Here is a 25,115-nt window from a genome sequence, read left to right on the forward strand (position 1 = left end):
GGAGAAGGTGGCTCTGTGACCATTCTGAAGGGAGTCCTACACACTAGCGATCTCATCATCATTTTAATTAGTGGCTAAGCAGTATCTAATGTTTGCAGTTTACTAATTGGATCTTCCAGCAATTAAAGATGGTGTGTGCTCAAGTATTTGAACATATAAATGTTAACAGTCTGAAAACATAAAGCTTTGCTCTTCCTTCTGTCCAGTAGCACTGATCCAAAATGCAACAACCTGTAATCTCTGGTACTGAGTTTTAACTGGAACTGTTCTTAATGTTTTCTGAAAAGACCTGTCTTGTCAGTTCGAACTCTTGGCTTATTACAGTCACTGGCAAAGCAGCGGTTCAGGAATACTTCCTATATCAGGAAGATATAGTCATTATATTTAAAGAATGCTCATTTTTAGAAGAATCGAGAGGCATCAAGAAGCATCACAAGGATGTGAGCAGGCTCCACTTTGAACCTGCCAGTCTAGAAAAGTGTGTGAATGTTGTGAATGTCAGTTATCTAAACTGAAGCATTTTTTGCAATGCTTCGAACAAGTAGATTTTTTCTTTTTTTATTTGAAGGGATAAGAAAGAGTTAAGGCTTTATACCAATTTATTGGCTTTGGTCACTTTGTACAAAGTGTTAATGTCTTTTTTTTTTACTCTCCACCATAAAGTCCTCTTGGACTCAGTACTGAAACCATCTTTTAAAGACACAGCATGTTTGTGGAACAGCTCAAAGCTGTCTATTCAAAAGCAAAGCAGCTGTTCCAGCTACATGCTTTTAAGTCAATGCATATGAATATTCAATTTTAACTCCTTCTGCACTCCAGTGGTCCATGGGCTTAGGCAGTTACTGCCCTGCATTTTGTTCTCTGTATCTGGTGATGTACCATGTTATACCATGTACCATTCTACCTCTAGAGTCCTGGTCTCGAACATCAGAGCTAACCTGGAAAAAACCTGCTCTCTGTGTGAAGTGATGGCTCCAGTTGTGAGACTTGGCCACTGCTGACTTGTCTTCTATCTTCCAGTTGCTCTTTTAGTATCTCCTCTGCTGTGAAAGTTTGAGAAGTGGCTGCAGCATGAGCTTAAACTTTCTGCAGATGAGAAACTGTGAAATATAAAATTATAGAAAAGGACAGCTGAACCTGTCATCCAGTGGAGGTTGCTGTCAGTGAGGAATGTCAAGGGATCAGTGCAGAGAAGCTTCAGGATCAGGTCTGTTTTCCTCAGTGACTTGAGAGGATATTTAAAATTGCTCCCAAAAGCACACAGGCAGATAGAAGGACTGATGCAGTGGAGACTACTACTGAAGCAAGTACAACCCAGATGGCATGACACCGCTTTTTAAGTTTAATACAACTTTTTAAGTACAGCCATCTAGCTGGTTGCCCACCTTGTGTGTGGAGTGCTGCGAGGCCAAGTCCCACCCCCTTTGTGGTTGTGTGCTGGGGAGAGGAGTCAGGTGGCTTGCTGGACTGTTTGCAGTGGGACTCCATGATTTTCTGGGAGGGATTGGGCAAATTTGAATTTTTTGCAGGGAAAAAGACCCTGAACAACTTAGGTGCTGGGAGGAAAAGTCTTGAAGCCTTCAAATGAGACTGAGGATAAACGTTTTGGTTTCCTTCTTTGATGAGCAGGGAGAAAAGACCAAGTAGTTAAAAGGCTGTCTAAGCTAGAGAAGAAAGCCTCACCAGGAACGAGTGCCTGGGGAACTGTAGCAGGCAAATTAGAAGGTGGGTTTTTTTTTTCTCTTTTCCGTGTCAGATTTAAGTAACCAGAGGGATGGACAGTCTTCCTTATATTGCTGTCAAATACATATGGTCTATGCTCATGGAAGGTAGCTATGCTACTGAGGAGATGGGTGATGTGATACACTGTGAGGCTCAGGTCAGACTAAACAATTGACTTGATTTTTCCAAAATCATCAGGAGAAGAGCAGTTGTGCAGACTTGAATTTAGACGTTTTGCAGTGATGTTATTTTCTAATGCTGAGCTGAGTCGCCACTTAGTAATGTTTTTGCACAGAGACAGAAGCTTATCGCCCTCAGTCCAGCTTAATTCCAGCTCTGCCGGTGCCTGGCAGTGGCTCACCCACAGTTTAACTCTCGGAGTAGCTTTCTTGCCTGAGTTTCCAGCTGCTTGGTGATGTATGGCAGTTCTGCCCCGTGGTGGCTGAGGGCAGGAAACCCTTGCCAAAAAGCATTTCTCAGGCAGTGCCTGGGCTGGCGTGACTTTTCTCTGAAATCTGTTTTAATTTTGCACAGTTTGCAGTGTGAGATGTGCTTCTCAAAATAGGTCATCAGTTGATTAACTGGTATGTTGGTTCACAAAACCTCTTGGCTTAAGTCACATGGTGAGTCTGAATATTAAATAAGAGGCAGTGGAAAGCCGGTTAAGACAGACAAAGGACAAAATAAAGCCTCTTTTTTGGTGAATTTAGTTACTTCAGAGGGACAAACAGCTGTGTAATCATGTGACCAGTTGAAGAAGCTTTTGGAAAATGCATATCAGCAGTAGGTTTTCAGTTATAGTCTGAGACCAGCTCCTAACACTCGGGACACCTGGCATCAGACATCTGTTGTTTTCATGAAGCAGTGCACTAACAAAATACTTGCTTCTAGACACTCTTTCCTGAAACCAAAAGTCCAAGCGAGGGCAGGTGTGTAGCCTCTTCATGATCTTTTTCATGCAGGGCTAGCTGCTTTCCCTGTCCAGACTCCTTGGATGCTGCCTGTAGCTGTGAGAGTAGATATTTGGATGTTTTTGACAGACACTGCTATTAACAGCTCAGTGACTGCATTGTCTGCGAACCTTATGGCCCAGATAATGCTGGTAGTCAAGTAATCAAGCAGTGCATGAAAAACTAAGCTGCTCTAGGCCCCCATGAAAGGAAGCTTCAGGAAGGCATGTTCTGGTGCTCTGTGGACAGGCTGGAAGGCATGCATTCTCCCTGGACGCTCTCACTAGGCTGTCAGTTAGGAGGGAAGAAGTGAAAAGCTGCTAAGTCTTCATTTCATTAAAGTATGCAGGTTTTTTTCTCCATTGTGCTCCTATCCCCTTTGATTTTTACCATTTCTGATGAAGTCTCCCAAAAGGAAGTGCTTTGTTGTGATAAGCTTGATACTTGCCTATGGTTTGTATAATTTAAAAACACCATAGGCTATTTTGGGCAGTGATCCTGAAACTCTTCACTTTAATGACTGCACAAAGTATTTTCTAAAGCCTTCAAGATCTTTTTGGGAACGTATGTGGAAAATACATTCTTAAAATCTCACTGTCTCTATAAAAGCAACAGGCAAGATAGGTTCACTTACTTCTCAATTTTGTGTGTAAACAGTTACATGTGCTTAACATTAGTCTCATACCTCATTCTACTGATTTATCAGATTGGATCACAGCTTGCAAAAATTGAGACTTGAGTGTGTGGCAGGTGTTAAGTGTGTGCTGGTGGTGTATTTATTGTAGGGAGCCAATAGTTTGTGCACAAGTTGGTAAGCCTGCTTTTATCCTGTTTCGTTAACCTGTCTAACTCTTGTTAACCATAGGTGCTCCCCGGGCTATTGTAAGATGGGACTGTTCAATATGTCTGGGCCTGCCTGTACTTGGAAAAGTGGTTTGCACGAACTAAGGCTGTCACGTGTCTGCTTACCTCTGCTCTTTACTGGGTGAATGTCAAAATTACATTCCTGCATTGGCAGGGACCTACAGCACTCACATCGAATGAGGTGATAGGAAAACGCCACTGGAAACATCTGTTCAGAGAAGGGAGAAGGTGTGTAGGACAGCTGCAAAACATTCACCTCTGTTTTCCCCTTCTGCTCGCGCACTGTGCCCTCGTGGGAAATGGTGGAGCTGTTGCTGCTGTTGCATGATAAATCAGCAGCTGAGAAGGATTCATATGTAATTTTTTCACTTGCCACTAGGTTGCTTTATTTGGTCACCCCCAGCAGAAGAAAGAACTGTCAGGGCTCAGGAGGTGCGTGCTGGTGCAGGGGTAGGAGTGAGTGAGTGGCTGGCAGAGGAGTCACAGATCAGTCTGAGTTTGAAGGGATCCACAAGGATCATTGAGTCCAGCTCTTACGTGAATGGCCTGTATGGGGATCATACCCACAACTCTGGCGTCATTAGGAAAAAGGCTGGGGGGAGCCAGGGATTGTTAAGATAGCCTATATTAACAGAAAAATTTCCCACACAGCTTTCCACAGCTGCTGTTGTGAAACCAGTCAAATCAGCCATCATCCAGGCAGTTCAAATCCTGGTGCAGTCTGTTTTCAAGTATATCACGTTTGCAGATTTTCAGGTCTTGGGCAAGTTGGCACTGTACTTGGTGGGCTCCAGAAGAGTAGCACTGAGCAAAGCAGGCAGCTGGTCTGCGCTGTGGTGTCATGTTGGGTTAGTGTGAGGGAGCTGGCTGATGGTAAGTATTTGTGGAAAGCATAAATATTTGTCCAGTGTTTGTAATTGTTGTCAAACTGTGGTGTTCACCCAGTGAGGAGACGTAAAGCTAGAGAGAGAGAGCCGGGCTGGCTGTGCTTGCTGCCTGACTTGTGGGAGCCTTTGGATTGAGAAGCACTTGAAGCCAGAACCTGCTGCAGAATGACAGACTCCTGCCAGAGCAGCCTGGCTTTCAGGGTGCCATTGTGCTGGGTACTTGGAGAACCTGGGCTTGTGGTGATCATGAGACTCTGAAGGAGCTCTGTTCATACAGATCTGGATTTCCAAGGCCTGCCTGCTGGCAGTGGTCACAGATCTTCATTGTTGTTTGGGTTGTGTCTGTCCTAAAATCTGCACAGCATCTTCTTCCTGCAGAACCCCATTTTTTGGAGGAGCTTTTAATGATAAGCTAAATCTGTAGAAGATTTTTGACATTGCTTTCTTTTTTTCTCAGTCTTTATGACAAAAATTTGTTGCTGTCTTCCAGTGGGTTTTGAGCCCTGGGCAGACCATTGCTGCAGTCGAAAAGCAGAGCAGAAGTGAGATAGGCCGTGCCTGCAGTAAAGGATGTGGCATCAGAGTATCTGCGTGGCTTAACTGCACATTGACCAAAACTTAACAGAGAACTCTTTTTACTTCTGGGCTTTGATGTCTTGTCACGCAAAGCTAATTCTTTGAAACCTCTTGTGTCAGTAGGTTGTGGCCAACATCTTACTCTTTGGGACAGAGACTGTTCTCATTAATTTTTGGATAACACCTATTTCATTGTGGCCTACTGTGGAATGTTAGAGGTACAGTTAAAAAAAAGAAAAAAAAGGAAACAAACTCACGTAAAACCCCCTAACCACCAAATTTGGGAGTGTAGCTGAATAATCTAACCAACTTTCTATGGTTTCCATGGCTATTCAGAGTGCTTAAAGAGGTTCATCTGAAAAAGATGGAAATACTGGTATTTTTCACAAGTATTTCCTATTTATAGGGTTACGTGTGCAGAATTAGAAACTATCATTAAAGTCTAAGTAATGTGGAAAAATACATAAACGACTTATATATTCTATTTAAGCGTTTGTTACTTTAAGTAGCAGCTCCAGGGACCCAGGAGTGGAATAGCAGATGCTGCTGGATGTAGACGAGAGTTTACTGGCAGAGCTCTCTAGCACCTGGTGTAGGAAAATGTTTTTCTCCTTACAAATGCCAAAGCTGCATACCTTGTTACTTCTATACTGTAATTGTTAGTATTATGCTAAGGCCAACTGTTCAGGTTCATCATGGATCCTTTGGATTTGGCTGATACCAAATCCTTTCAGGTTAAAAAGACCTTTAGTCTTAATTTTTTTGTTGTTGTTATAATTCTGAATGGGGTGAATTATACATTTCTGGTATGCATTTGTTTTGAAATGTTATCCCATTTGTTTGCTGAATCAGTAACTTACCATAGCTTCCTTATTTCCTGGACTTCTGTTGATGCTGTAAAAGGTAATGTAACGTCACTACCTAAAAAAAAGAGAATTGCCATTCAGCCACTACTGCCTTCTACTTTGGCAGTATACTTGCATGATGTGTACATAGTATTTTTAATTTCCAGCTTCGGTGCCAACATGAGGCCATTCTGTTTATTCCCCATATCTGGAGCTCTGTGTTTTGGGGAGGATTTCTGTTTTGCAGTAGCAGCAGTTTTAGCAGCTGCGTGCTTTGAGGCTCCGTATCCTCTGACATGAGATCCAGTGGTGAAGTGAGAGGAGAGCAGCGTGGGAGCTGGGTTGGAGTGTCCCCACTTTATGTCTTCTGCAGTTGAAGAGCTGCTGTTGAGCAAGGGAAGGGCCTGTCTGCCACCCCCTTCCTGGGGGCTGAAGGCAGGAAGTATGAGCTTGAGTGTTGCAAAAAGACTCCCAGTTTATCATTTCCTTGCCATGACTAGTCATGGCAAGGAAATGATAAACTGGGAGTCTTTTCAAGAGACTTCTTCAAAATTATTTGAGGCTCTTTGAACAACCAGTCTGGTTGTGAGACTCTGTGGATTTATGTGGACTCTGTGGATATATGTGTCTGCAAACCCCCTCCCCTTTATCAGACAAGTCATTGATGCTGGAAGAGAAAGTGTCCTGGGAGGAAAACAGTGCATGATGGCTGGTCACCTGAAGGCACATTCAACCAATGAAGGTTGCCTGGATGACTCAAATGTGGCACTTGCGGATTTTCACTCCTCTGGCAAGCATCCACCTTGTACAACTGCTTGCTGAAAGCAGAACATCCTCTGAATGTTCCTATGGCCCTTCCAAAAGCTAAGGAAACGCCAGTAAGAAGCAGCCTTGGTGTGCTCGAGCACCAGGCTCTGGCAGTGCACCATACCTAGCCACAGGGAGCCCCTGGAAAATGGGAGTGTTGTGGGGTGAGGTTACTCTGGGTTGGCAGCAGTGAGACCTGGGAGGGTGGCTCCCTGCTCCTGGCTGCCTGCTGATGTCCAAAAATCCCTCCTGTGGTCATGGCCAGTGGGTTAAGCACAGGAGTCATACGGAGCTGCTGCCTTTTGCAAGGAAGGGCCTGCCATGGACAGTGCTGCCTTATGTGTATAAGTAAGGTTTACCTTTGTATTTTATATATGACTTTTAGAAAAGTAGGAGACAGGGAAGGTGAATCCAGGTTCTGTGAAAGTCAGTTATAATGTTGACAGCAAGAAAATAATGACCATCAGTCTAGATGCCTTTCAGGATTTATTCAGTACCTTTTTCTTTGCTAAATAAGGTAACTAAATGCTCTTTGCTATGTTTTGTGGATTTTATCTTGGTGGATCCTCAGTTGTGGGTAGAAAACTAAAATAAACAAGGAAATCTGTCTCTCATCCTTAGCAAATCTGGGAAAGCTAGAAACTGATGTGCTTTAAACTAGTGAGTTTTGATAAACAAGACAGTCTGCTTCCACTTAAGTGCTGCTCAGCTGGGAGGAAAGGACTTGAGAAATTCTGGAGTTTTCAGGAACTCTCCTAGCTTCCCTGTCTAGCTTTTGCAGTAGAAACGCTAAGGTGGAGGGTTTTGGTGGGTTTTTGACTTGTGTTTTTTTTCTTACTTTTCAGCTGGCCTGCTGCTGCGGTACTGCTGCTTGTTCCTTGTGCTGCAAATGCTGCCCCAAGATAAAACAGTCAACCAGCACCCGCTTCATGTATGCGCTTTACTTCATCCTTGTGACCATCATCTGCTGTGTCATGATGTCTACAACAGTAGCTAACGAAATGAAAACTCATGTAAGTAACAGAGGTGTGGTCACTCCTGCCCCTGGAAGAAAATGGGGCTCCTTACATGGCTCTTTGTGTATAGGGGTGCTCCCTCAGAAGAGGCAGTCAATTTCTTCCACCCATCCACTTCCAAACCCAGAATCATTTTTCAATGCTCAGTCTCTTGATTTTTCAGCCTCTTCCTGTCATCCATTGAGTATGTTCCACAGCAGGAAGAGCCCAGGCCTAGCATCCTTCCTCTCTGGTGGAGAAATCTGCTGCAGTGAACCCACCCCAGGTTTGCAGTGCAGGCAGTGTCACAGGAGGGAGAAGTATTAGGGAATTTGTTTTAGAAGAACAAATCAGTTCAGTCTAACCTTGATTTTGTTTCTGGCAGCTTGTTTAGTAGAAGATGCAGCAAATTAGAAAATAACTCTTCAGGTGTTGCAATTTCAATTCTGCCTTCCTGGTGCGACAGACTACTGCAAAGCACAATGCTGCAGAGCCTCTACAAGGGGTTTCCTTCAGTGTGTGTTGAGTCATTGTGTTCACATGGCCTTTAACCACAGCAAATACTGTTCATCTCTAATTGTCTTTTAAATTAAACAGCTTCAAAAGGATGAAAGGAGCTGTGGCTAAAGCTAGATTTTAGAACTCAAGTTTCTTTCAGAAGTCTTAATATAGCTTTCCTAAGCTAAATGCTCACCAGCCTCCTTGTTCTCACACACTGGTCCTGTTGTACCACATACTTGGTTTGGTTTCATAAGCCACCCAAGTAGGACAAATCCTCTCTCTCACCCACTACAAACTACAAAAATAAAACCCTGCTTTTAAGTAGGGGGAACAAGGGCTGCTTTGCTTAATTCTTAAAAAATGAAGGTTCTGCACCAAATGCGTCATTGGGCCTGCTTCAGGGTTGTGTATGTGCTTGTCCTGGAGGTTCAGGCTTCCCTCAGTGCAGGCATCTAGTTGTTTTGTGCTCCTCTCCCAAGAGAGTGCTTTGGTTGCACACTGTTTCCTAGTTGAACCAGTTGCTGAACAAGCTGGTGCCCTGGTTACATTCTGCACTTGACTTTCGGTTCTCTCTGAAACACTTCCCTCCAGAGCATCCCAGATGCAGAAGCTGGTGGCAGCACCCCCTTCCTGCAACACAGATGAACCAGCGGGTTTATAGCAGGCTAATTTGAGGGCTTCTGTGCTCTGCTGCTTGTGACCTTTCTTTCTTCCCATGGTACCTTCTTTCTATGTTCTGTCCTAACTTTCTTTCATTTAATAGCACTTCGCATGAGTTACCCTAGTGCCACCTTTTTACCCTGGGCTCCCTACCACCCTGTAGGAGCACCCAGAACAGACACGACACTTGCCTGTGAGCTGACTTAAAAACGGTTCAACATGTGCGTGCTGAAATTGCTTGCCAGGAATTACTTTCACTTACTAGATGCTTAGCTTGGCAATAAAGGGAATAACCCAAGGAACTTAAGTGTGTGGGAGACAAATTATGTGCTTATATCCAAATTTCATAAAGTTATTTTCCATCAGTAGAGTGGTTTTAATGCAGCTTGTATCCCTAACAAAAAAAGACTCACTCAGAGTATCCAAGAGAAAAGTGATTCAAGAAGCCTTCAACAACATGCTTTTCAGTATTGCCAAATTTCTTTTCCAATTCATAGTCTTGAAAGCTCACTGTGGGAAGAAATGGCACAAAGAGTAGCTGTTAGTTTGAAGTGGAAAGATAATCACTCTCTTAGTTTAGAGCATTTGATGTCTTTGAATAGTAAATGGACCATCTGAAAGTAAGCTTTCTTTATCTGCTCTCTAATTTAATAATTATGTTCAGGGCTGTTAAAAGTTCAAAGATCCCTGAAGCTAATTCAGCACAGTTGTAATGGAGTGCACCTTGAAAATATTTGTTCAGACTAACCAGTCTCAGCTTCCCAATGATGAGCTGTGTTTTGAAAGTGCTGTGCACTTACTGATTCCTTTGCTTTTGGCTGGGTCATGGAACACTCCTAGTTCCTGAAGCCAGACTGTAAGCAAATATTTTGCATGATATTTTTGGGACCTCACTCTCTCTTTTTTTGAGAGAAGACAGATTTTGATTAATTTTAATCAGATTTTTTTTTAAATTTTTGTATTTAGGTAAAGAATTTCAAATTGTAATGCAGTCCTTTTTAGAGCTGTAATCTTGGCAAGGAACATGTGTCTCTTTTACCAGTGTACAGCTCAAATACTCATGCTGATCTTACATGAAAGGAATCTCTCTTTTGTCAGTGAGAGGTGTTTTTTTCTCTTTGGTTGTTTTGCTGTAAGTTCCCAAGTCTGCAGTAGTAGATCTCTAGGGAAAGAAGCAAGAGGCAGTGGAGGAACAGGGACAAAGTTGATGGATATGTCCAGGAAAATATTTTGGATAGTATGATGTAAAATAGATTTTGCAAGAGCAATATTGCATACCAAGGCAAAAGATGGAGCGTTCATCAATCAAGACATGAGCCTGGTAACAGAAATACAGAGAAGACCAATATGGAGTTACACAAAATGGTTTAGAGACTTGATTCTGTTCCAAAATGAAGCAAAGCAGGGCACAACTTTAAGTGCCTTGATACATATATGATTTCTTTTTTCCTGTTACACTGTTTTTTTAAAAAATAGATACAACTTTACTCACATGTGTTCTGTTGAAGCAAAACCTTGCATTTCACAGGCTTTCAAAGGGTAACTGAGAGAAGAAAAGGGAAAGAATTGTTTTGATTTCTCAAAACAATGTTTTGATTTTTTAAATTAAATTTTTAATCTTAAAGCTCTTTCAAAACTTGTGGTTTCTGTCTGAAAATATCCATGTCCTACTTAATTAATGAAAAGAAAAATAAGAAAGATATTTTCAGGAAAACAAACACCAGTAAAACTCAGTTCAGTTGTGTGAAAGCATGTCAGTACAAGGTGGTCACAACTTCTGGGAAAACATACTTTCAGGCTTATTTCCCCAGATAGGTTTATATCTTGGCCCTTAACTGCATTATTGTACGTTAAACCCCAAACATGCTACCAAAAATAAGGGTTCTGAGTGCAGATGCCCATTGCATATTTCTGATAAAAATTTAGTCATAGATTCATGATGACATGTGTTCTGGTCTCATTGTTTCTTGGTTTTTTATTTCATTTCTCTGCTGCCCGGGAGAGGTGATTTTACGCGGGGTTTTTTGCCCTTGCTTTCCCACCTGCACAGATTTTCTTCCATGCTTCCTGTTTTCATAACAAAGTTTGCCTGCCATATTCTCCCTCCTTGGGTGAGGCCATCCAGATGAAAGCAGGGTCCTTCAAGCCTGTTTCTACACACTCCTTCCTTCCTGTGCCCCTCTGATGCTCTTTGCTGTGCTCCTACACTCCCACATTTGGGTGCAGACAGACCCCACCCGGGGGTAGCCAGGCCCTGTCCCGGCCCCAGCGCTGGCTCCTTGCACTGAGATGGTTCCATGTGCCTGCAGCTTGCAGTGAGAGCAAGTTTAGGGCACCCTGTTTCTGTAGATGCTACTCAAAGTTGTTTTTCATCTCTGAGGGCTTCAGAGTGTGCTGTAAAATTGCCAGCTTTGCTGTGATAACATCACTGCTTGCGCAGCAACTGAGGCTTTTGTGTTATTGGAGCGGATACTGAGTTTCTGCAACAAGAATTCTTTGTCCTCTACTCAGAGACCAAAGAATTTAGCTTCTGCTGCTTTTAAAGGTAATAAAAGTAGCTATTTCACTGTATCTTGGCAAAAAACTAATCTGTGACTTAACAGCTGTCAAAAATATCTAGCAAATGGAAAGCATGGTGGAGCATGTAGGGTGGGCAGCCTTCTCAGCAGCTGAATGTGTTTCAGAGATACAGATTGAAAAAAAATTAGTCTTTTTTGTCTCTCAGTGAAGTCACATAAGCCTTGATAAATTGTTTCCAGAAGTAGACCATCCTTTCACAAAAACACGCCTTTTTTATTACATCAGTCCTATTGTCCCCAGCATTGTACTTGTGTTTATTATCTGTTGGGGTCTCCAAGACTTTGATTTTATTCTTGTTTTGTTCCTTCAGGACTATGGGTCTTCTAAAAGGGCATTCAGTCCCATGGGACTGTTCCTGTGGCTATCACTTTTTACTACGCAGCGTGGTGAATACTACATGATGGCTGAGCTCTTTATTGCTTTTGTAGGGCAAACTGAGCTGTTGTTCTTGTGAATCCATATATTTTCTCTCTGTTTTCTGTGATGAAGTTAATACGTAAAGGAGGAAAGAATGTATAGGTTCAAAAATCCCATCAAGAAACCTGTGCAATTAAAGAAGCTGCCTACTTATGGTTACTCAGAGATCTGTTTTTAATTAGCTAGTCAGTTAATCAAGTTCTGTGGTATTTTTGTTCTGTTGTGTTTTGTTCTGAAAGTCTTGTAAGTAAAGTGAACAGATCTTGTAAAACTCTGTCCCCTTGGTGAGTACTATCATTGATATCAAACAAATAAGTAATTTTCCAAGAAAAATTTTAATTTAATATTATGCCACTTTCTAACCTCTCCTGATCGATGGTTATTATAAGCAAAGAACAGGAAGGCATTCCTTGATAGCCAGTTGCTTTCTCTGGCATTGTTGTGGCTTGCCCTGGCATCACTGTGGCATTGGTAGTTCTCATAATTATTCCAGTCAATCCATTTGCTCATTTTAAATGCTGGCGTGTTTGCCCAGTCTGACATTTCATTGCCTTCCAAGACCTGGGAAAAGTGTTGCTGATGCTCCAGACAATTTCTCAGAAGCTTTCTAAAAACTCTTGCATGTGAATTAGCCACAGCTACATATTTAATGTCAAGCTTCTTTATGTGGTGGCTGCTCATCTCTGAGTTATTGCTGAAAGAGCTACTCAGAGTGGCCTAGCTTGAATCCATTCTCGTAACACCACACAGCTGTGCTGAGACCAGTTTTCATCTCTTCAGCTGGTTCCAGCCCACCAAGGATCAGCTCCATATTGTGGTTATGTTTGCTACCCTTAGCTCAGCATCTCAGTGTTGCTGTGAGCTGCTAATATAGCTTTTCTTTTTGAGAAAGTCCTGGGAGGGTTGTTGACCTCAGGTTTGGATTCCTGGAACATGGATTGAAGTTACATACCCTGCCGAGAGAGGCAGGCTTTCAGAGCCTGGTGGCTGGAAGCTGGCAGTTTATACTTGTTTATCCCTTGTTTCCTGCATTTCAGAGGGCTTTCTACCCAGCTGGGAATGCTGCCTGATGACTAGCACCCAGGCCCTGTTGTTCTTTCATTGTTACAGCTGTGTGTACTGACCTGCTTGCTAAATGTGAAGGGGTTTCCTTTGCCACAGCTGTTGGTTTGTGCATGTTGTGTCCTGCTACATGTTGTCTTCTCTATCCTCTAGTCACCTGTAGCAGCAGTCAGCTCCAGAGGGTTTAATAATGTTGTTCAACTGGTCTTACCAGCCTCTGCTGAAGGCTGTAAGCATACAGAAAGGCCTTTTTTCTTTGAAATGGACAGTGGTTTTCTAACTAAATTCCTGTGTTTCTGTGCAGCTGAATGGTTCTCTGGCTGTGAGGGGTGGATGTCTGCACAGAGGTGCCTCACAGCAGCGGGTCCTGGCCACACAGACCTGCTTTTCTGAGCACCCAGCATCATGTTCGTGTGGTGAAACTGAAGCCAAAATGTGCAGCTGTTTGCTTTCCACTTTGCAGGGAAAGGCCTCAAAGGCAAATATTAATTTAATGAGTTGAGAGAGGCAGGAATATTCCACCTTTCTGTTAATTTAAAACAACATCAGATCAACTGGCACAGCTCCCTTTCAGAAGCTGTGATGGAGAGGAGAGTGGTTGCTGTCCCTGTGACACTTGGATGTGCTTCAGTCTGCATTTGCAGCCAGGGCAGCACAAGCCCCTGTTATGTCTCATGTAACGTGAATTACTGAAGCAATCAGAGTCTTTTTCTGTACAGCATGGGAAGAAGGGAGAAGATCCCCAGGGTGAGGGAATAAGCAGTAATGGACAGGAATGGCATGAGCTAACAGAGATGAAGGAAGGTGGACTTGTACCCCAAGGGATCTGTAAGGAGTTGAGTGAAGGCTCTGGAAGACTTCAGTCCCTATGTTTCAGATTTTGTTATATCCCCTGAACCCTGAAATCCAGGCTGAAGGCATATCAAAAGTGAAAGGTATTAAATGAAGCCAGTGAAAAGTCAGTGGTGCACAGACATAGACATGCTTGGTTATGTGTGCTTCGTGTCCATTCTAACAGCTTATATATGATGTGTTCTGCTTTTCAGATTCCCTTCTACAAAGAGATGTGCAAGGGTATTCAGGCGGGTGAGATGTGTGAGAAGTTGGTGGGATACTCTGCAGTGTACAAAGTCTGTTTTGGAATGGCCTGTTTCTTCTTTTTATTCTTCTTGTTCACCATCAAAATTAACAGCAGCAAAAGCTGCCGAGCATACATTCATAATGGGTGAGTATTTTGTTTGACTGCTTAATTTTCACATCTCTTTACAAGTTTGTGCCGTGAACTTTCCACTTGGGTGTAGTACTAGGCAGAAAAAAAAAGAAAAAAACTTTACTCTGCTCTTATTGTAAGAAATAATTCAGTCAAGTGAAAACTAACTAAAGTGGTAATCAGTCATAAAAAGAATGGGGTTCTTTTACTCATTAGGCTTTAAATAGAGGTTTCTTGTGGTACTAGAGTGAAAACCTCTAATTCCTATTACAACTGGATGGTTTTTTTGTTTTTTTCTCTCATCCAGATTCTGGCTTATTAAACTTATAGTTCTGGCAGCAATGTGCTCAGGAGCCTTCTTCATTCCTGATCAGGACACTTTCCTCAATGGTATGTCCTCTTGTTTTGCTATGCTGCTTTGTTCTGTACTATCTTGTGAGTGGTTATAAATCCGAGAGGTCTAATCAACATGAATATTGCCTTGTTTCTTCGAGAAAAGCCTTTACAGGCCAGGTGCAAAAAGAGTATTTAGGATTGTTTAGGGGGACCACTGTGTGCACAAACTATGTGGTCTTCATATGAATGTGCAGGAAACAGCATGTTTTTTTCCTGACCAAGAGCAGGCCAAAGGGGTAGGTAACAATACCACTGCAGGAATTCTTTAAGAATTCTTGCGAATTCTCTAAGAAATAGGGAACTGTAATGGTGCAGAAGGAGTTTGTCACTCAAGAACACAGAGCTGCATATTAGTTTGGCTTGTGCAGGTAGCTCTGGCATAGTGCAGCAGCCAGACTGCACAGTGGAGAGGTGCCAGTGCTCCAGGAGGCACAGTAACCTGCTGGACACCGGTGTCTGCTGCCTGGAAACCCACAATGCCCCAGAGGAATTTGGGATGTTGTTAATTTTCAGGTTGGTGGCATACATACAGTAAGGTAAAATTAGAGTTCTTGGGCCCTGGTGTGAGTGCTCTGCTGAGGATGCTGTGACAGAAGCATTTCCAGTATTGGAAGGCATGCTGGCACTGCACAGGCACACTGGTACTAGCCCAGTACTGAAGTGCCAGCTGGGAGGGGAGTGTATCACAGGAGTCTTGTGGGCTAGGAGCAAAAACCCTGGTGATACCAAAATGAGTTTGTTCTCTTGCAGTAAGTACATCCTACAGGTATTTGTAAGCCCTTAAGTTGTTGGGTCTGGACAGGTGAAAAGGGATGGGATCAGTAGAGCAAAGGAGCAGTTGTGTATGCTGCCTGCTTCCACTAAGACTTGCTTGGTTGCCTTGTTCTCAGCACCTATCTGCTCTAGCCAGGATGTCTAAAAAGGCAGGAGGAAGGAGTAATATGGGGAAGAGAATAGAGTGGGCAGACAGACTATGAGCACAGTACTCTGGGAAACTAAAGTAGAAACCAGTACAAGTAAACCACTAAGAGGTATAATTCACCTTCTTGCTCTTGCTGTCTGTTTGTTGGGTCCTGGCTCAGTTTGGTGCTGCTTTTCCATCTCCTCTTTGAAGCCTTGGGATGGCTATATGTGTTTGTCCTTAGGACCCATTCATTCTTTGGATTAGATGCAGCAGTACAATGCCTTGTACCCGTGGGCCAGTAAGACTGCCTGTCATCTTTGCAAGTGACCCTTTTCATGGTGAAATGTCTTCAGGAAGTGTTTGCAGAAAAAAAGTTTTTTGTGCTGATCCTCAACAGCCGTCTAATGTAGTCTGGAGATACAGCATAACAAGCTTTCTTCCCCGAACTATCTCTTGACTTTGCAGTGTAAAGCTGTATTCTGCAACTCCTGCTAAACTGACCTCTAGTCTGTCCCTGAATTTGAGATTTACAGATGGTTTAGGTATAGTATGTTTGTGGGGTTTTCTTCCCTCTTTTCAAGAAACTTACGCTGTCTTTTGGTTGGTTGGTTTTGGGGTTTTTTTTAGAGGGTTGGGGTCATTCTCCCAACTGTTTTTTTTTTTCTTAAAAAATAAAATCTCTTGCCATGTTTCCCAAGCAGTTTGTTAATCATGAAGGAGAAATACTGTGTGCAAGCAGTAGGTTTCTGTGGGTTGTAGTGTTAAATCTACACTGGTCATGCTAACCTTATCTTGATTGATCCATAAACATCCTGCAGTATACTGTGGCAGAGAGAGATCATGAGAGTCTGTCTATGTAATAATTCACTCCACTGGTGGTCTGACTTTTCCTACTCTTCCTCTCTAAAATACACATGCCACTTTGTGCCCTGCCTATTTTTATGTACTTTTTTACAGGATAACTTCATCCGTTTTTTTGTTTTGTATGCTTGAAGAACAGAATGCTTGTCAAGTGTTTACAATGTGTTTAGCAAACCAGACAATGACATTTTTGCTTGTTTCAAATAATGAGCTTATGATAGACTAAGAAAAAAAATGAAGTAATCTCTACATCAACTGCTAATGGGAATGAGCCCTGACTGTTCTGTTTTTCCACTTAACTTATATGTGCTCTTTTTCAAAAGGAAAGCACAGTGGAAGGATATGGCTGAATTTTGCTGATGCCTTTCCTTGGTCTTTTCTTCACTGAAATCAGCTGCACACCTGGAGTAACTTGTAGGCTGCATACTGCCTACAAGCTGTATATACAGCTAAAAATTAAAATAGGTATCTGTATTTCCTCAGACATTTCTGATGTTGCATGTAAGAAATCTGTTGTCCAAAGTATCCAAGCAGCTACCCAAATACAGTATATGTAGGTCAGCAGTTAAGTAGCCAAATAACCTGTCTTAAAACCAGTCAGTGAATACCAAGTGTTCCTTGGGAGTGGCTCGGAACAGCATTTATGAATAGATAAACCCCACCTTTGTTTTTATGCAGTACTGGACTCTGGAGGAGAAGAAATTGCCCTTTTTAGTAATGATTGGGTTCCAGTACCTTGCAATTTCGGAGTTTAGATTCCTGTGGAATGCCTTTACACCACCTCCCTCCTGCCAGTCACAAATAAGGGTTTCAGTATTTTCTGTCTGAATGTAGTAACTCACAGTGTCCACAAAAATTTTCTAGGTTAGGGAAACTCAGTAGCTGTCCTAACATAATTATGTTGAAAGTGTAGCAGGTTGCAAGCTGAATTCATCAGGGAGCTAATCTTGAGTTAACTGAGCTGGCCTTTCATCTGAAATCTCTCATCTCCTGCTACATCTGTGGGCTTGAGATATTCAAACAGCATTAATAGCTTCACTGCATAGACAATAAATCCATTTTATTTCAAGGGAAAGAAAACTGCAGTTTGACCTATTTTCTGCCTCTCTGCCTTGCAGCCTGGCGCTATGTAGGAGCAACAGGAGGGTTCCTTTTCATTGCCATTCAGCTCATCCTGCTGGTTGAGTTTGCACACAAGTGGAATAAAAATTGGTACGTGTTGGGCAGTAGTTATTTGCTTAAAATTCTGGTGGACTCCTGGCCAGTACTTTTCTTGTAACAAATAATGTAAAAGTATCATGGATGTAATTTTTGAAAGAAGACAGTTGAATGTCAATATTCAGAGCTGTTCATATTCGCTTCATAAACTTTCTCCTTCCCCAACAGAAATGTTTCCTCATTGCTCACTTCTACTCTGCTGCTTTATTCTTAAGCTGAATTGCTTGGCTTCCATTAAGTAGTAGTGTCTTGGGATGCAAAAATCTCTTACTTTAAGTTATTATATATTTTATATGAAAATACATCTTAGCATCTACATGCTAAGTAGAACGGTGCAAGAGAATAAAACTGGATTTGCAAAATGTAATAGTGAAACTCCGTGCAGTATTGTGAACTGATAAATCCTGCTTTTTCTGTGTTAGCTTAATGCACTTCAGGTTTTTTTTCTCAACATGAGAACTGCTAAATTTGTGTTCAACTTCTTTCCTGTCATCTAAATATGCAAGATTCCATTATCAACATGGATATACACCCATTTGGGCATTGACTGCATTTTTGGTTCAAGTGTATTTTCTGTTACTTTCCTAGCCCTTCCCCTCTCATCAATTTAAAAAATACATGTCTTCCCACATGTATTCTCCTGCCTCTACCTCCACACTTTCTGTCTCACATTTCTTCCTCTACAAGCTCTTGCAGTCCTCTCTTGTTCTAATTAAAATACCACCTGCTAAGGAAGAGTTTTAGCAAACCTTCAGCTTTGTTCGATTCCTGTTTCAGGGAGGAAGAGGTGAGAAGTCCTTATACCTCAGATATTTTTAGTGGTAGTTACTGTAGCTGCTTTTTTGTGGATGAAAGATTTCCAACACCAGCATTTAACTTTAGCTTTCTTTACATTAGATATTCTCTTAAAATAAGTCCTGTTTCCACAAAACAACAGAAAAAAAAACCCCACTGAAAAGACTTTCCATCCACCAAACAGCCCGTTGTGTCAAAACAACTGTTTTAGTTTCTTCTTTTAAATGCTGGTGGTCTTTGCAAGAGACCCTTGGAAGGTGAAGAAGGGAAAACAAGATGGACCACACTTTAGCTGAGGAAGACCAGTGGTTAGACCCAAGTGGAGAGGAGGTTTTTTGACTGAGAGAGTAGTAAAACTATCAAGGTAGTACAAGGAGCAGAAGAGAGGCCATGGCCAAGCAATACACCTCTGGTTTCATTGTGTGGGGAGCACCACTCCCTAGCCCAGCCTGGGACGCTTGGAGTTGCTGCTGAGGAAACCTCTGAAGTATTGAGCTGAGATACACTGATGGGCTGATTCCAGAGAATTTCTGGGAGTTCTAGGAGTCAGCGTTGGGCTATAATTACAGAAAGAGCTGATTGTGATAGTACAGAAGATAAACACTAGGGATAAGGAATGTTTCCCTCTGCTTCATGGGTAAGAACCTTGCAGGAGTCTGTGTTGGTGTAGTGACGCGTGCATGCTTCCGGAAAGTAAACACTGTCTTTTGTGTTTGAGGATATGAACTATTCAGCTGTTAGAATTTTATGTTTTGGGCAAGGGAAGACAAAGATAAGATGCTTGTCTCTCTCTCCCCAGGACTGCAGGTGCAAACCACAAGCAGGTGTGGAATGGTTTGCTTGCCTTGGTCACTCTCATCCTGTACTCCATTGCTGTGGCAGCTCTGGTCCTCATGGCTCTTTTCTACACGCGCTCAGAGGGCTGCATGTACAACAAGGTCCTGATTGGAGTGAACGGTGGCCTGTGCCTCTTTGTGTCCCTGGTGGCCATATCGCCCTGTGTCCAGAATCGTGAGTCCACTGACTTTTCTCCTTCTCCTGGATTCCTGGTGCTGCCACAGTTGTGTGCCTGGAGGCATAAGCCATGTCAGGGCAGAAAATCTCATGATAGTTCAGAATTGGTGCTGCTCTTGACTCTTTATCTACATTGTGAGTTGCTGTGGCTCATTGTTAGCTTGACTGCTAAAACTACAGAGGTGTGAGACATTTTGGGTGTGCCATCAGGCACATAGTGTAAAGAAGGCTCACCTGCTGATGGCTGGCACTGTGTTGTGAAATTTGTCTAAGTCTGGCAGTGGTAGCTGTCAAATGCACTCACCACTGTTTCACCATTTACTTTTGACTTCTTGGGATTTATCATTTGTAAAGTTTGGGCCTGGAGGAGTTGCCAGCAGTATTTCATATTGTGTGTGCTGTTAGTATCTTGCATACATTGGGCCTGAAAATAGTAGAGTGACTCCAACAGAGATTTTACAGGCAAATAAAATTATTGTGGCAGCTTGTCAATAGCTTTTGAAAAGCTGCTGCATTTGGCGAAAGAACAGCACAGAGATGATTCTTTACTTACATGGCAATCTCTAATGCTTTTCTAAAACAACCGGCAGAACTAAAGAATAGACTTTTTTCTCTTTACTGGTCAGTGGAACTGTATCTAAACTGCCTCAAACACTTACTAACTGCCTTAAGTAAAAAACAAAAGATACTGGTGTGCTGTTCTTTAAAGGATATAAGTTTCTTTTTCAGTTTTCAGTCTACAAAAATAACTAATTTTCCTTTTTCTTGTAAAGGCCAGCCCCATTCTGGTTTGCTGCAGTCAGGAGTTATCAGCTGCTATGTCATGTACCTCACTTTCTCGGCACTATCCAGCAAACCACCAGAAACTAGTAAGTTATCTAACGCTTTATGTAAATTCTTTCCGACATGCCATGTATTAAAAGCAAGAATTTAGCAAACCTGGATTAACAGACTCAGGCATATAGAAGTGCTGGGTTTGCTCTTCACAGAAGAAATTGCAAATAGTACAAATAAAACTGAGCAGCCAAGAGACTGTGCAATTGGAACTCTCCATGTGAGTAAAATGCTTTGGTCTAGGGATGCTTAACTTGGGTGAGTTGCATCTGTTGCACCATGTCCTGTTTCCTAAGAATAAATTTCCCAGAGCCTTGTAGTCTGTTCTTCCTATGGCAAGTACACGTTCTCATAAAATAGGATATGACAATATACCTAATGTGTTAGGTCACGTGATAGGAAAGGACTGGAACAAACTTGGATTCCTCTGGAACAAGCTGGGTGATCAGCTCCATCCAAAAGTTACAAGGTCCAGGTCGTAGGTGCTGGCCATCAAAGTGGACACTAATATGACATGTTTTGCTCCTAGAATTAGTCTGTTAGGTAGGCCTGGACTCCTCATGAACCAAAAACTTGAGTACCACATGTCTTTTGTTTTGAGAGGAAATATTCCAAGAAAGGACTTGGAGTTACATCTCTGAGTTATGTTGCAGTTGAGATGATGCTGTTCTTCAGCAGAGTTCTTGAACTCCACTTGCCTTTCAGCCACTGGAATTGCAAGTCAGGAGTATGGAACTCGCTAGAGTTTTAAGTTCTTTATGCTACAAAAACACCAAGACTTTACAGCACAATTCAAACTTTCCTTTACCCAAATAAATATCAGATTCATATGTTTGGACTGGAAGCATTCTTTTCACTTAGAGAAGATCTTTCTGGTTTGAAGTAGTACTAAAACATCCTTTATTATTGCTCAACTTTTGGTGTTCAATAGCAGAAGCAACAATAACTAGAGGAAAATAAATCCAATGGCAGGAAGGAAAAGTTTACACAGACACCTCTCAAGAAGAAAGGGGAGAGTTGGCAGAAAAAATCTGTTACACTTGTGTAGATACAGACACACACGCAAGAGTATTCTAGAGTTAGGAAGTAAACCAGACAGTATTTAGGTGTAAAATTTACTTACAGAACTTTAGCAGTGTTTTGAATTAATATGGAGTTGAATTTAGAAGGCTTCTGAGTTACTCAAAAGTCTTGACACAGTGTAAAATGAAAAAGAAGGGGAAGAAAGTGATATGTGGAATTAAATCATTTGCCTTGTGTTGCTTCATGCCTGTCACAGACAAAGTCTTCAGCAGTTATGTAAATGTTCTGATTCTTCTTGTATGTATTGCAAGTGTAGTTATTGCATTTGTTAGAGTATGCATCAAGCACACTCTTAGATCTCCTTGTCTTCCCGTGCCTGAGAATTTTCATGGTTGTCATCTGCTCTCAGAGATGCTCCTTCCTCCCCGTCCATGTGATAAGGACTCCACGTTTGCCTGTCATCTTTCACAGTGGCGTGTGCCCGACAATGTGCGAGGTGCTGGCACTTACTATGGTGTCCCAGGCCTTGTCACTCAGGTTTGCCATGAACTTACCTAATGTTGACTCATTTGTCAAGGAGGGATTTCCAAATTGGACATCTTGCATACAAGGCCTGAAGAAAATGCAAGTTACAAGTATTTGCCACACCCTTTAAGAGTTGGATATGTATTTAGAAGGAATGAGCAAACAAAAAGTGATGTCTCTTGAATCTGTGCTAATTACAGCCTGCCTTGGCTTTATGGTGCCAGAATTGGTAAAACACCTGCCAAGCAGTGGACCTGCCTGTCTGCAGACATGTCCTTAATGGACACAGGTGGGGGAATCTGTGCATCTCTGGCCAAGGTGTTCCATAAAGGCTGGTCATCCTTTTTTTCACTCTCACCTCAGTGCTGTCCCTGCTGTGTGCTGATAAAGCTGTTTGTGCAGGCCGTACAAAGTCCTCTCCCACTGGGTCAGGGGACTGACTTTGAGTTTATTTTTAACCTGGATGTAGTCTTTGCTGCATTCTTCCCTCTGCCCGTACAAACAGTTGTGCTGCCTCAATAGGGATACATTGTGGTTGCTGGAAGGAAAAAGGAGATGTCTTAAGTAGCATTGACTCAAAAATCTCTTGATTTGATATAAGGTACAGCTGTCATTTCTTGCTTTGGGGTGATGCTGCAGGCTACTCTATGCCTTGCCTTGACTCCAGGGAGATAATAAAAAGCCAGATGCAACTTGGAACATCAAGGACTGAATTGGTTTCATTTCAGGGACCTAGAAGAAGAATTTGCTTACCTGCCAAGATGAAAATCTGCCTGTAATTGGTGCATCTTTTTTTCCTTGGTCTTCTGTGTGTCAGTCTGAGAACAGGGCAACTACCAACTGCCTTTCTTAACTGTGTATGGATTTCATAGTTGTCCTCAAGGCACCCTTGCTGTGAAAGAAATTTCTGGTCTGAGGTCTGTACTATCTTGGTCTTACATGGTTTTGTAGCCTTGGGTGAAGTGCTGGCAGACTTCCAAATTCTTATTTCTTAGTTCACAAAACAGGGGTTTTTTTTCCTTGTTTGTCTGTTGTGGTCAAACAGGAAATTTTAGCACCCTACTGAGTTGCATTTTTTGTTTTGCCTGAAACACAGAGTCTGCCAGGTCAGATTTACCAATTTTTCCCTATGATCTTTCTAAAAGATAGACAGAAACAAGTGAAATTTACCTGCCTACTCTTGCATAGTAAAAACATTTCAATGAAAGCCTTTAGTCTGAAGATTACTTTAAAATGCAATGAAATGAGCTCTGCAAACTGTTCTTTTTGTTTGTTCTGTTTTGTGAAGTCCTGGATGAAAACAACCAGAATATCACAATCTGTGTCCCTGAATTCAGTCAAGGCCTGCACAGAGATGAAAACCTGGTTACTGGCTTGGGTACTACGATTCTGTTTGGCTGCATTTTATATTCTTGGTAAGTCTAGGAGTTTGCAGCTACCTTTCTGTAAATGCAATGTTGTGGTCCAGACAGTGAAGGCTTACAGCAGGCCGCATGCAAAGTCACAGAGAGGTGTGAAATAGAGCTGAGCTGGAAGGTTTGTATTGTCCTCAGCTTCAGAATTTTAGAAGTTTCAGCTAAAAATATTCAACAAGATAATACAACTTTTGAAACAAATACATCTCGTTAGAATCAAATCATTAGATCAAATTTAGATCTAGAAGCAGAGGGGAAAAAAAATCCACCTGTCCATGATCCCAAATAATCTCGAGGTCAAACTCTAAAACTCCATACAGTTACATTCACCTGAAAAATCTGTCTGAAATTTTTGTAGCCTCCTGGCAGAGGCTATGACTGCCTTGAGAGTCTTTAAAACAAACAAACTCTTTGGGACGCTTTAAGGCTTCCTTTGAACAAATGATGAGCACAGTATTGCCATCAGGATTTGCCATTGATCTGCTTTAAAAAAACCCTTCTTGTGCTCGTTATGCTCACCTTTGATGCTCGCCTTGTCTTATTGCAGCTCATTTCAATAAATGAAGTCATGCTCTGGGACAGGGAGTTGCTGGTGATTGAAAGCTAGTGTGTCACTTGTTTTGGCTGTGCAGCTTGCCAGGAGACAGCACTGCCTGTCTGCTGCAGGTTTTTGAGATGGTTCTGCTTCTGATTCAGTCCACTTCAAAATTCACATACAGAAACCCCTTCATATTTTTGTGAAGTGTAAACAAGAGACTTATTCTTCTGTTTATCAAATATACATGTGTTCCATTTTGTTCTGATACAAAATATATAGATATGGATATCATGGATCTAGTTCCCATTGGAAGGGCATTTCCAGTGCTTCAGGGAGGTGTTTCAGGACACAGACATGTAGCCTGCCACTGAAGTGTACCATGTAGCTGGGGAGGTAAGAACACTTTCAAGGGAAGTGTTTTGAGGCATTGCTTACCAAGGCTCAGTGTGTACCCCAAAGCCTTCCTATGGGTAATGGGAAGTTTGCATTTCACGTCCTAAAGGAGCAGGACTGGTCAAGAAGTTTTTCCTGTAAGAAGAAACTAGAAGGGATTCCCCCCAGATAACTACAGTCATGCAAGAAAGTAATTTCTAGGAACTGGTACACTGACAACAGTTGCTGGTAATTTACTTTTGAAAACTGACTGCTGCCAGAGACCTGTGAGTTCGCTGGCAAAGCCTTTACAGAAGTGCTGAGCCAAAGTGATGGCTGTGAACTGAGTATGAAAGCATTGGTTGTGCACAGCAGGGGAGATCTCTTCTGACTTGCAAATTGGAGCACTTAGATTTTGCTGCTGTCAGATGGTGGTGAATTCATCACCTTTCAGGAGTGACCTACTTTTGAGCCCATGATTCAGTCTGAGCTGGGCAGTGGCCATCTGCCAGGCTGGTTTATACATAGTGCAGGAGAAACTTTTCACATACCTAGTGCTTGATGATAGCATCCAGGCAAATGCTTAGCTGAGACATGGGAGTAGACTGCTTATGTTTGCTGTGATGTTGAAGAGTTACCCTGTTGGGGTTATAGTTATGCCCAGGGGTTTGACGCTATCTTCTTTTCCTCCTAGTTTGACCTCAACAACACGTGCAAGCTCAGAGGCACTGAGAGGAATATATGCAACAGCTGAAACTGAAGTGAGTTCTTGCTTCTTGCCACAGGATTTTTGTGCAGACTTTCTCCCATGCTTTTATTTCTGTTGTCTTTGGTGGCTAGTAATCTGAAAACAGAAGCTAGTCTTGATAGTATGTATGCCATGTGCCTCTGGGTAAGGACTCATCAGAACATTTGTCCACATTGGCCCTTCTGTAGGTCTTGCTGGTCCTGTGGAGGTGCCTTTATGTACTGAAATAACTTGTTGCTCTTAAAGTTCATTCAGCATCCTGCAGACTTCCTGTAAATCTTGTGTTCCACATGAGCTCATGTCCTCTTACTTAAGGGAAAAGTGTGTTGGAAAGCTACCAGAAGAAAAAGTGGAGGCATTCTTGAACATTTTCAGTCCTGGTTGCCTTTGTTCTCA

General features: G+C 42.2%; 1 protein-coding gene across 1 annotated transcript in view; it reads left to right on the forward strand.

The window, feature by feature from the left end:
* SERINC5 (serine incorporator 5) overlaps positions 1-25,115 on the forward strand; it is a 52,372-nt gene that overhangs the window by 16,750 nt on the left and 10,507 nt on the right. Inside the window, exons 2-9 of the mRNA XM_048290824.1 lie at positions 7,497-7,664; positions 13,913-14,091; positions 14,384-14,466; positions 17,356-17,449; positions 19,050-19,261; positions 20,038-20,133; positions 22,935-23,061; positions 24,666-24,732. Coding sequence (XP_048146781.1) covers positions 7,497-7,664; positions 13,913-14,091; positions 14,384-14,466; positions 17,356-17,449; positions 19,050-19,261; positions 20,038-20,133; positions 22,935-23,061; positions 24,666-24,732 — 1,026 coding nt within the window. The remainder of the gene's footprint in view (positions 1-7,496; positions 7,665-13,912; positions 14,092-14,383; positions 14,467-17,355; positions 17,450-19,049; positions 19,262-20,037; positions 20,134-22,934; positions 23,062-24,665; positions 24,733-25,115) is intronic.

Source organism: Corvus hawaiiensis, chromosome Z (genome assembly GCF_020740725.1).
Source record: "Corvus hawaiiensis isolate bCorHaw1 chromosome Z, bCorHaw1.pri.cur, whole genome shotgun sequence".
Lineage (NCBI taxonomy): Eukaryota > Metazoa > Chordata > Aves > Passeriformes > Corvidae > Corvus > Corvus hawaiiensis.